Raw genomic sequence first — 12098 nt, forward strand, 5'->3', positions numbered from 1 at the left:
AGGCACGGAGGGTTATGGTGGTCACTCACAGCAAAGGGGGATTCGCATATTGGACTCATTCAGACTGAAAATAAAGCTTCTATTTTTTGGCTGTTTTATTTCAGATGGCAGAATGAAATCGCGCCAGCTGGCAGAGGAGCTCCTCTGGGGCCTTACAGACCAAAAACTACCCTAGAGGGGTCTCCCTCAGACAGTGTATGGAGGGAACGAAACCCCTACAGACAATGCTGGATGGCAACAGTGCTCAGGCCATCCAGATGGTGTGTCAAGCTCTGCTTCACCTCCAGGGCCTGCTCCTTTCCCTCTGCAATGTGCCTGAATACTTCCCATGTTCCCTCCATGGGTTACGGGTTGGTCTCTGCTTTAGCAGAGGTGCCCAGCACTGAGCTGAGTGTAAGAAGAAAAATGATGCATTTCCCTTTGCTCTCCACCTGAACATACACGTGCACAGACAGTGCTGAGCCAGGCTCTAGGGCAAAGACTCGGGCAGTGAGCATGCATCAAACCAGGGCAGAACACGATTAAAACCAGAGCTCAAACAATTCAGAGAACCAGGTGCCTTTGCCTGGGCACAGCAGCTCCCAGAACCCAGCAGTGCTGAGCTCTCTGGCCACCAGCCACGATGCCCTGCCTTTGGTTCATCCCCACGTCACTGTACCTGACACTTCTTCCACCAGCTTCTCGTCTTTGTACCAGCTGATGTCAGGAACGTGGTTGCCGTCCACCTTGCAGCGCATCTCTATGGAGTCACTGACATTCACCCAAATGTCTGTCAGGTTCTGCTTGAGGCGAGGGATCTCCAGGGCTGGAGGAGCAGCACAGAGAGGAGGGGAAAATGGGAAACTGGTTGATCAAAAGAATTCATCGTGGGTTTTGGGTGTCTAACCCCTGCTTGCATGGCTTCTCCCAGGGATGGACTGGGAAGCTGACTGCAGCAAGAGCTCCAGCTCTCCTCCATCACTCCCACCCATCCTGCTGGCCCTCACCCTGCACAGAGATGTACTTCTTGTGGCAGTGCTTCTCCCGGGTCTTGCGGTTCTGCACCTCACACACGTAGTCTCCCTCCTCGCCCAGGGAGATGTTGGGGATGGTGAGCAGCAAGGTCGCGTCGTTGGAGTCTGGCTGAAAGCGCAGCTCCCCTTGCATCTTGGTGGCATAGTGGTGGACGTTCTTGCAGTCCAGCACGAGGGGATTGCCCTCCTCATCGTGGAGCTTGGAGAGGTTCAGCCGATACCACTGCAGGTTCTCGTAGGTGTAGTTGTCTGCGTTGCAGCTCAGCTGTAGGTCCTGTCCCTCTATGGGCTCTTCCGAGGGCTGGGATTCAATCTCAAACCCATCTGGAATAGCTTTCGGGAAGGAAATGAACATGTGGATGAGTTTTCTTGGCTCCGCTACCAGGCACGCACATTGAAATTGTCTCCTTGGGCTCAGCTCTCTAAGACCCTGCTGTCCTCAGTGGTTGCAGGTATTCACCTGCCTCCACAAAGGCTGCTGACAGCACGGGTACTGCCTACGAGGCTTCTGGGGTCTCTCTAGACAGGCCTGAAGATAAACCCCTGCCCACTTCTGTGCCCCTGCTGGGTTCCCTGTCCCCAGCAGGCACAACCAGGCTCCTGCCATCACAGGGTACTGCTGGCAGGAAGCTTATGTGGCCCCATATGGGCCAAGACCCCAGCCCACGCTGCTGGGCTCCAGCTTCTACAAACTTGGCTTTCTCCCACCACCAAAATCCTGTGGGGACCGTGCCAAGGGCTGTGGCCAGAAGGACCCTGCCTGGGAGTGGTTCTGGCAGTGCCACTAGAGGATGCTCTCGGACCAGGCACATCCCTTAGCCATAGCCACACCGGCTCATCTCCAGATCTGATTGCGTTATCTGCTGCCAGGGCTCCAAGCTTTTGCTACTTGGCGGAGCTGTGGGGCACCCCTGCTCTCCTGCTGCCTTCCTGGTCACTGTGTAAGGTGCTACATGTGAAGGAGAGGATCTGGCAGGTTGAGGGACCTGCCTGTTCCAGGCAGAGAGCCCAGCCAACACGTGTGGAGACATCCACGGTACTCACTGGTCACGTAGAAGTAGATCAGCCGCTCGTCCCGACCCACTTTGTTAGAGGCAATGCACTTGTACATGGCTGAGACGTTGGCCTCCTGGATGGCCAGTTTGCTGACTGTCTGGTGGGGGAAGAGAGCATCAGAAGAAGTTAGGAAGGATGAAGGGGAAGAGAAAAGTAGGATCAGCGCTGCTCTCTGGCAGACAGCAAAACACACAACAAGCCTGGCCCCAGAGGGCAGCAGTACCTGGAAAAGGGTTAAGCAAAAATAGGCTTTTGTGTATTTCAAGCCTCATCTGCTGACTCTAGCAAGAGCAGTGTGGTTTTATCCCCAGTTTCTGCTCCTTTTCACAGAGCCAAGCCAGGGTGGATGCACCTCCATGGGAGCAAACTGCTTGCTAAGCCCCTCTGGCCACCACAGGGACAAGCCTGTGCCCAGTATGGGAGACGTGAACATGATGAGGGGATGGCTAAGCTCCTGCCAACCTTTCTGACAGTGGGGAGAAAGGGAAGGGACACAGAGACTGGTTCCCTGAGCCCTCTGCATTTGGTTAGGTGACTGCTCAGGGTCCCACAGAGCTCGGTGGGATTTACAGGTACTTACAGACCCGTTAGTCCTCCTTTTATCCATAAGTGGAAATCAGCCCTCTGGAAGCATCCCAGCTCTCACCACTTCAGGAAGAGCTATCGTCCTTTTACATTCCAAGTGTGTATAGACACGATCTTAAAAGCTTCCTCATCTGTCCTTCCAGCGAGACATGAGTAAGGCTGGGCAAACAGCCTGGCTGCTGTCCTGGGAGCTCGGTCCCAGGAGATGCTGCCTCCAAAGGAGCCAGGAAAGGCAGAGGGGGAGGAGGGTGGCTCTCCTCCTCCCGGCTCACACTGCACACATGTGAGCTGCCAAGTGTGTTACAAGCACTCCCCTTAGAGGAGATCTGCAGTTTGAAGCACAGGCTTCTCCTTCTCCCTCCGCCCAAGTGAAATGACAAGGTAATTACATGCAATGATCCCTCTAACGAGACAATGCTTAAAATGCAAAAGATTTAGTTCCTATAGGGAAAGTGCTTTGTCTTTACTATTCATCCCATACACTTCAGAAGGGATTTTAATTCTAAGTGGCAATATATTAGCTTGTGTAAATCAGAAGGAGCAGACATTCACTCCGTGCATATTCATTACAGCTCAAGTGACCTTATTACTAGCACTTTTGTACGCTGCCTTTTCTGTTTCCTGGGAATATTCAGTACAGCTGAAGTGACCCTACTGGTGGCACTTCTGAGTGCAGCCTTTAATGCTTGTGGATTTTCCCTCTAATGGGTACCGTTACATTTAAGCTGGGTTTGTCTGCGTTTGGCATCATCCTGCCATCCAGAGTGCACGGCCATGCACTGCACGCATGGTGGCTCATTGTGGGCTTTATGGGCAGAATAAAAACCAGAGGAAGATGGTAAAAGAAGATAGTCAGAAAAAAGGAGGAGAGGGAGAGAAAGGAGCTCTGTGGATATAGTGGAAGAGCTCTCCTCTCCTGAAGCTCTTGCATGTCCCTGGTGTGCACAACCTGAGTGGGACCTGCAGGGCGGTTAGCACCTAACAGACAGGGAATGATGGCACTGCTGTGGAACAGGAGGAAGAGGGAAAAAAAAAAAAGAGGGAAAATGAACGTGGGAAACAGCAAAAGGTCTAGAGAGACAGAAGAACCAAGATGAGAGTCACATCGGGAGGGGGACACAAGGTCATCTCACCCAGGAGCTCCCGGCACCCCCGCTCCCTTCCCCGGGGGAGGCTGATCGCTGCCTTTCCCTTCGGCTGCTCTGGGAGGAGCAGCGTCTGCCCCTGCCACCCTTTTGGCAGAGTGACGAACTCCCGGCCAGGCCGGGGAACGGGAAGTGCCTTTGGAGGTGTGTAGGAAAACAGGAAGTGACTTTCGGAAACGGGGGCCCATTTGTTTGTTCTGCATCCCTCTGTGAGCAGCCGGTGCCCGACACCAGCGGGAACAGGAACCCTGCTGCGGCGCGGGGCACAGACCTGACACTTGCGGCTACCAGAGGGACAGAAAGAAACAGGCAGCGAGCACTGTCCAGCTGTTTGCAGGTCACACACCGCAACGAGGGAGAGATGTTCCTTCCAGAGAGGAAACTGTGTGATGGAGAAGTGGGATCTGCAGGGCACACGTGTGCTCTCCCCCTCGCAAACCTGCTGCGGGTGGACGCCAGCATCTCCATGCCACCCTCACCCCACGAGGAAGGGGGCAGCTAGATGAAATGCCCTCCACACACAGGGATGTTCCCGAGGCCAGAGATTTCTCGTTCATTGTGTGGCTCCTCCTCTCCCTTCCCAGTTTCACAGGCTGCTCTTTGGGTTTGACTCTCCCAAAACAGGAGGACTCAGAAATGCCCCTGAGAGCCCCCCCAGCCTCACCCCCATGCCCTCCCCGAGCTGGGTGCCCCGAGTTCAGCAGTGATCAGTGTGATCTCTCCTCTGCAGTCAGCCCTAGTGGGAGCCCCTCTGGACGCAGGGAAATTTCTCAGAGACGACAGCTCTCCCTCGCCCTGGGGCTGCCTGGTACCGCAGAGCCCCAGAGCTGGGGATGGCTGCTTCTGGTTTACTTTAGCAGCAGAGGTGTGAAGCACTCCCCAAATCCGTCTCTGCCAGGTTCATTTCCAGGCCACTTTTGCGGGCTGATAGCGATGGATGCCACCGAGGCTGCCTGACTCCTGCTCCCTGCTCTAGGATGGGCCTGGGGCCGTGGCCTCACCTTGTTCCGTCCCTCCACGAACTCCACCCAGGTGTCGATGCTCTCGATGGGGTTTACTGCGTCCTGCTGTGACACATCTTTCCAGTCCTTGCACTCGGGCATCCGGTCTCGCTGGTGGCGTCTTGCTGCCCGGTGCCTGCTGTTGCTAATCCAGCAGCCAGGGAGGAACAGGAGAAAGAGAAGAGAAATGGAGAGAGGGTCAGCTGGGAAGAAGGCAACAAAAATAGCTTTGTGTCTCAGAACCAATGCTCCTATTCTCCGACTGCAAAATTTCCTGGGTCTCTTTATTACGTGGTCCTAGTGTGCTTTGTAAGAGTGCTCTGCCATCACCAGTGAGGCAAACTTTATCTACAGATATGAAAATTGAAGCAGGAACCAGATGTTGGTGTCCCAGGCAGTGTCTTTACCCTCAGGCCGGTGGTTTCATAATCCTCTGCTAAGGACGGAGATAGGAAGGAGAGAAAACTGTCTGTGTGTGCCTGGGGCAGTTCCTGGTGCCACTTAGCTCAAAAAAGAGACTTGAGGCCTGGCTGGGACTGTGACTCACGGATGTCACAGCCTGGCTGGGTGCTGGCCTGGAGAGCAGAGTATGCAGCACCTGAGAGTGCACCTGCTACCCCTGATCCCACAAAAGTGGGAGGGAAACATCCCAAGGAGAGATGCTGCTGGCATTTCCCGGGGACGTGGTGACAGCTCTTTGGGGCTGAGGCAGGCGAGCAGGGAAAAGAGCCCAAATCTGTCAAAGCCCCAAGATGCTGCAGCTTGTAGGGAACTTCTGAAATGCAGATGGAGCAGGGAGACGGGAGGGTCTGCCCAAAATCCAGGGAGGGAGGTGAGGAGGGAAAGGGCTCGCAGTGGCAGGGAGGCAGGGGGGAGCTGAACACCCAGGAGCAGGGGCAAGGGCGCATTGCTGGCAGTGCCGGCAGAGCGCTCAGCGGGGCGAGCACACCGGTGAGTTGTGTAAACAACAGGAAGCCAGAAAGAAGCCTCCTGCATCCTCTGGAGCTAAGCTAGGCAGAAACACGGCGGCCTTGGGAGACACTGCTCATAACTCATGGGCCCCTCTGCTTCCTGACAGGGCCACGGTGCGCTCGCATGCAATGGAGAGCGCTCCGGTGTCCCTGGCTCAACAACAGCCTGCACGGGGCTGCAGGACCCGGCTTCCTCCAGGCAACCTGGTGTCCTCTGCCCTGACTGCTCTGGCTACAACTCTCCGGCATTCCTTTTCCCTCTTCCTGCAAGGCCACAGCTAAAAAATACCACTGCAGCCCTGCCTCGTGCTGCCCCCGCTTCCTGGGGAACAGGCAGCGGGCATGCACCCTTCCTGCCTATCCAGTGGTGTTGCTGGCACCATCACCCTCCGGGCAAAATGCCTGGCAGCTGGCAGAGAGCTGGCACTTCCCCTGGATTCTGAACCCTTACAGACCAAAAAACCACAGGGACCTGAGGGCAGGAATGGGGCAAGCCCCAGCTGCTGTCTCTGGGGCTCACCAAGGGGTTGAGACCATTTCTCCTACAATCTACCTCAGTTTCCCCATTTGCACAGCCCTTGGCAGACGGCCTGAGGGGGCTACAAGCTTTGCCACCAGCCAGTGGGCGTTACTGCAGGTGCTGTGAGGTGTGGCTGGGCCATGGACATCCCCTGCCGGACACAGATGGCTGAGAGGGCAGGGGAAGCTGCGGAGACACTTGGTGCCTGGGACCAGCCAGGCTGGGCAGAAGTCCCACAGGCAGCACAGCAAGCAGCTCTGGTGTGATCCATTCCACCTCTCTATGGGGCAAGTGGATATACGGCACTCCGAGCCACCAGCTGCTGCTATCCTGCTCTCACCACATCACGGCTGGAAGGACAACAGTGAGATGGGGTCTGGGATGCAGCCAGGGTCACAAGGAGCCCATAACTGGTGCTGGTGGCCTGGCAGGATGAGGGTGCTGGGAGAAATGGCACTTACAGGCTGCGTCGAGAGAACATCCGACAGGGCATCCACGGCCTCCACTGCCACTGGATCACCTCTGGTGCCGGGATGCCATAAACCGTACAGGTGAGGGCCTGGGAGCTCCTCCGGGAGTAGATGCTTGGGGAAGAGGCTTCCTTCTCGTGGATGCGTGGAGGCACTGCAAGCAGAGGGACACAGTGAGGGGCCCCGGGCTCAGCTGCTGCATCCCCAGGCCGGGCACAGCCCTCCCCTGCCTATAGAGAGACCAGGCACTAAAGGCTCTCAGGGCAGCTCCCAAGGAGCTCAGACCTGTAAGGCAGAGTGGGTTATGCTTAGGCAGATTCAAAGGATGACATTTCTCCTTCCCCTGCGGGGTGTGACTGTCTGGATACTGCAGCACTCCCAGTGCTGCCTAGTAGCCCCCAGCACAAGGTTACAGAGCCTGCTGGAGACAAATCCCCAAGCAGCAGTGCCCTTCTACTGCTTCTTGTGCTGGCCCCTGATTCCTGCACGACAGCAACCAATTTCCACCAGAGGAAAGCTCCCCAGGAGCCACGGGACACCCAGGGAAAATGTTCCAGCTGCAGGCTCCATGTGGGTTGCAGCTGCCCTGCTCTCAAGTCCCCATCAGTTAGGATCACCTTCAGCAGCAGCCCCAGCCACCGCTGGGAAATGCCCTGAGCAAGGACATACCCTGCCCAGAGCAATGCAGCCGGGAACAAAACTGCAGTGTCCTGATTTCCACTCCTGTGCTGCATCACCCAGGCCACAAGGAAGCAGCCCTGCTGTAAACAGAGCATCCCTCTGATGATGTAGGTACCGACTGCTTCAGGAAAGCAGCAGGGACTTGGTCTCGGAGCACCCCAAGGGCCAGGGCCATGGGCTCAGCGCTCTCCCCCTGGCCCCAGCCCCCTCCCTTACCGTTGACAATTAACTGGAGGCTGATGCGCTTCTCCAGCCCTGCCAGCCTGTTCCTCAGAACCAGCGTGTATGTCCCAGCGTGCTGCTCCGACACATCCTTGATCTGCATTGAAGATTGAGATTGCTTGGGAATTAGCTTCCCGTCCTTGTACCTGCGGGGAGGCAGAGACAAAATGCAGCCACGGAGAGGAAGTGTCCCACCGGCAGCCAGGCAGGGGCTTGCTGGTCCCCACCAAAGCACGGTCCTCTCTCGAGGGTCCCCTGGGCCTTCCTCAGACCTGAGTTAAGGGTCTGCACATTGTCCTTTGTGGATGTGTGTGGGGTTGGCAGTATTGTGACTCAGCCTCAAGCAGAGCTTGGGTGCAAAGCTCCCAGCTAGCTCTGGAGGAAGCACAGTGGGATGCAGGACACAACCTGCCTCTGTCTCACTCCTCTAGGCAGCTGTGATTCCTGCTGCAGGGGCATGAGGGGGCAGCTCCTGTGGGAGCTCCATTTGGCCTCTCCAGACAGCAGAGAGCTGCCAAGCCAGGCCAATACCTTTGCTGCTTCTCCCCCATATCTCACATCCTCACCCCTCAAGCTGTGCTGCTGAGAGCCAGGGCAAGCGGGCCATGGGGAAATACCCCAGGAACATGGGCAGCCCCTCCATGGGTGGAAAAAGTTGACATTTAGGACAACCTTGGCCTCAGAGAGACCTAGCAAGGAGGCCAGGCTAGGATTTCCTACTGGGCAGGGGGAAGGAGAAGAGAAGAGGAGAGAAGAAGGTGTCTTGGGCCAAGAAAGGTGCGTTACCACTGGAAGTCTGGTGGGGGGTAAGCCACGACTTTCACGGGCAGCTTCACAGCTTCGTCTCCTGCAGTGGCTTCTATCACCGGGCCCTTCCTCCACTCCACGTTGATGAAGGGCTTTTCTGCAAGAGAAGAGACGAGTATGGAGGAGGAAGCACAAAGACTCAGGCTGTCACCAAGCTGTGTGCTTCCTGCAGGATCAAACAGCAGGGACCAAGGCCAGCTGGGGCACTGTCGCAGCACAGGCAGAACCAACTTTTGCTGCTGTGATGGTGAAGTCAAAATAACTGAAATCTGCTATAGTTCCCTCTTCCCAATTCCTGTTCCCAGCAGAGCCCCCGTTCCTGGAGCAGAAGGGGACAGAGGGATGGGTGCCAGGCAGGGCTGCCAGGACAACACTGCAGCTCCAGCAGCTGACGAGCTGCCTCTGCCCCTCTGATGGAAACCATCAGGGCTGCAGGGAGGCTGGGCTGACCCCAACTTTTCCACTGCCAGGAGCAGGTTGCCCAGTGCTGATGGTGCCTTGTGTGCCTGGAGGTCACATCATGCCTTCCCACTGTCATTTGGGCCAATTTGATGTTTGCTTTTCTCCCTCTGTCACCACTGGGGCATCCTGCTGAGTGTGACTGTGCTCCCAGTGCGGTGCTGGAGCGCAGAAGTGCTGAGGAACTGGGAGAAGGCTGGGTCTCACTAAAGCAGAGTGGGATGGAAATACAGGAGCCCCACTACTAAGCACTGGGTCGAGCCTTTCCTAAGAGATGTGGGGATTACTCTGCCTGCGGCTTGGCTCTGGCCATGGCTCTGCGAGGGAGCAGAAGGCAGCTTACCGTGCACAATGACATCGGTGCTCTCCTCCAGCATCTGGGCGCCGTTGGTGGCAGTGCACGTGTACTTGCCCAGGTCCTGCTGGCTGACATTGTGGAGGGTGAGGATGCTGGAGAGCTCTGTGTGCGTCTGCAGGGACCGGCGCTCCGGCTCTATCACTGCTCGCTGTGTCTGGTGGGAGATTGCAGAGAACAGGGTGTGAAAGATATCAAAGGGTTAGGGTTGTGCAGGTGGGATCCTCATAAATGCCTTTCTTGCTGTTCAGTGTTTGCCTCTCCCCAGGAAGGCATCTCCACCACTGACTGCAGACGGGAAGGCAGTGAGCCCTGTGTGACTGACTGACCAAGGCTGGGTAGGAGTTTAGCACAGGTTTTGCTCTGGTCTGCAGCCCAGGAGCTAGGTTTGGAGCTATGTAAGTATGTGAACACCAAAATGCCCTTGGGGAAATCCCTTGTTTCACGGTTCACAAGAGCCAGACTCAGTCTGAAAACACAGTGAAAACACAGGGGGAAGGGATCCCCTTGCAGGCTCTTGGTAAACCTGGGCTGTGAGGCTAGAATAGCTCCTTTCAAGCCAAGGATGCTTGGTTTGTATATACACTGGTGGAAATGAAGCCAGTATTTGCCCTGCCAATGATGCCAAGAAGAACAGTGAGTGTGCAGGATGGGACAACTCAGAGGGAAGTGTTTCAGTGCATGGGGAGCTGCTCTGTTTGCCAGTACCTGTTTGCCAGGGTAAGTCCACTGGAAGCGGACACCAGAGTTGAACTCGGCCCACACTGTGCAGTTCAAGACCAGCTTCTCTCCCACGAGCAGCTCCATGGCTTTCTTGGGGTACAGCTGGATGTCGTACAGTTCACTCCCTGATGCAGAAGAGGCAAGGAAAAGACATTTCTGATCTATTCATTCTTTGAGGTTGGGATCTTCTCAGAAAAGCAGTGCAAAACAGAAAAGCAACCTGGGAATCTGCAGCTCGGGCTGTGCAGTTACAGGAGGCTTGGGTGTGAACTTGTGCTGCTGAATATATCTCAGCATGGTGCACAGCACAGATATAAGCACGTTGCAGAGTCTATGGAGCTAGACAGGGCCGTAACAACCCCATGAACTACACCAGAGGACTGCAGACTGTCCCCCTGCACTTCCCCAAACCTTCACCTGCTATGTGGATGATGAAGAAGTTGGATTTGAAGACCTTCTTGTCGATGACAGTCTCACACTGGACGAACAAGGAGTCCCTGATCAAGTGAGTGGGTACCTGCACACCTTTCTTGTTGTCCCAGAAAACGCTTTTCCTGTCGGGGTGGATGAGGGAATTTTGCTGGAAAAAACAACACGTTTGCCAAGTGAAATGAGAGGGTAACAACATTCCCACCCCACCTCTTTCATGCTGGCTAACACCTCTCTTTGGTGGAGCGAAATTATGCAGCATCACGCTACGCTGGCCTCCTGCTCTCTCCCCCAGAGGGTTTGTCATCTAGGAATTCCAGCCTCCCCTAAACCCCAAGCGGCTGTATCCTGCACTGCGAGCCTCCCCATCCGCGGAGAGGGCCAGAAACTTCCAGGAATGGAAACTGATAGTGATAGCTAAGGAAGCTGATGCTGATGTCCCAAACATCAGCCCAATTGGGATGAGGGCTGACCTTGGGTAGTGTCCTTCCCGGGCAAGGGAAAGGCCCCTGGCCCCCGGAGTGTCCCTGGAGGCCTTTGTACAATAGTAACACTCATCCTGGAAGGATGTATTTGCATTGTAAAAAAAAAAAGAAAAAAAAAAAGGTATAAGCAAGCTGATAATAGAGTTGTTTTTAGTCAATAGCCCCAGAGAGCTGCAGCCTCCTTCCCATGGGGTTGCTGACCACCTAGAGGGTTTGCAGATCACAGAGACCAGAGCAAAGAGGCGATGCTATGGGATTAAAACAAAGTCTTGTTTTGTTTCATAGAGCTCCAGGGAAGAGGAGCACGGTTGGCAGGAAACCCACAGGATCTGCCCAAGGGAACTGGACAACACCGCTTCAACCAGCAAATAAAACGAGGAAGCCAGTGGCTTGTACTTTCCACGGAAAATGTATCCCATGCATTTTCCATTCCTGGCAGTGCCTGTCCTGCTTCCACTCAGGCAATTACAAATGCACAACAAATGCGATGCATGTCAGTCCCCGGCCTCCCACTAAAGGAGCTCTCACCAAGATTAGAGTGACGTTAAGGTCTGGGATGGACACCAGGCATGGTACCCAAGTGTTCTCCTTCTTGCTGATGAGGAGCGTTTCCGGCTTGTTGATAAACGGCTGTTCGTAATCTAAAAGACATAAGGAAAAGAAAACTAAAAAAAGGCAGGAGAAGAAGTGGGAAGAGGGAGGAACCAGAAGAATAGGAGGCTTGCTGGCTTTCTTTGACACAGCATGAGCTTGCCAGAGGGAGTGGTGCTGAGTGGGTCAGCCCCATCTGTGATGTGCAACAGGCAGCAGAGACACCCTGAACACAAGGGGAGCAGCCTGGGGGGGTGCCTGGGCTGTCTGAATCCCCCACACCAAACACTGGAGCGAAACACTGGTGGAGTGGCACTTCTGTGCCATTTGGGCAGTGCTGGAAACGACCTCCCCTTTCCCGGCCCATTTGAGGTCTCTGCCTGGGTCTGACCCTTTGTGAAATGGGAGGTGCTCAGCGTCTGCCCAGCTGGTCCTGTGCATGGCCCCGTGCTGGGGCTGTGCCGCCCTGGCGCGGCGGCAGGCAGCGCGACCTTCCAGGGCGAGGAAGTGATCCGCAGCTAAATGGTATGCAGATGTCATCCTGCAGCCATCCTGGCCGGCAGATAAACAGATGAGCTGAGATTT

General features: G+C 55.4%; 1 protein-coding gene across 3 annotated transcripts in view; it reads right to left on the reverse strand.

Moving 5' to 3' along the window:
* The window catches only part of FLT4 (fms related receptor tyrosine kinase 4), a 56181-nt gene that overhangs the window by 14960 nt on the left and 29123 nt on the right, over positions 1-12098 (reverse strand). For all 3 annotated transcript variants that reach the window (XM_068697963.1, XM_068697962.1, XM_068697964.1), the window contains exons 4-14: positions 11451-11563; positions 10426-10588; positions 9994-10133; positions 9274-9442; positions 8451-8568; positions 7659-7810; positions 6753-6915; positions 4801-4945; positions 2058-2166; positions 987-1346; positions 659-805 (exon numbers count right to left, since the gene is read on the reverse strand). In XM_068697963.1, coding sequence (XP_068554064.1) covers positions 659-805; positions 987-1346; positions 2058-2166; positions 4801-4945; positions 6753-6915; positions 7659-7810; positions 8451-8568; positions 9274-9442; positions 9994-10133; positions 10426-10588; positions 11451-11563 — 1779 coding nt within the window. The remainder of the gene's footprint in view (positions 1-658; positions 806-986; positions 1347-2057; positions 2167-4800; positions 4946-6752; positions 6916-7658; positions 7811-8450; positions 8569-9273; positions 9443-9993; positions 10134-10425; positions 10589-11450; positions 11564-12098) is intronic.

The sequence above is a fragment of the Anas acuta genome, chromosome 14, assembly GCF_963932015.1.
Source record: "Anas acuta chromosome 14, bAnaAcu1.1, whole genome shotgun sequence".
In the NCBI taxonomy this organism is placed as follows: domain Eukaryota; kingdom Metazoa; phylum Chordata; class Aves; order Anseriformes; family Anatidae; genus Anas; species Anas acuta.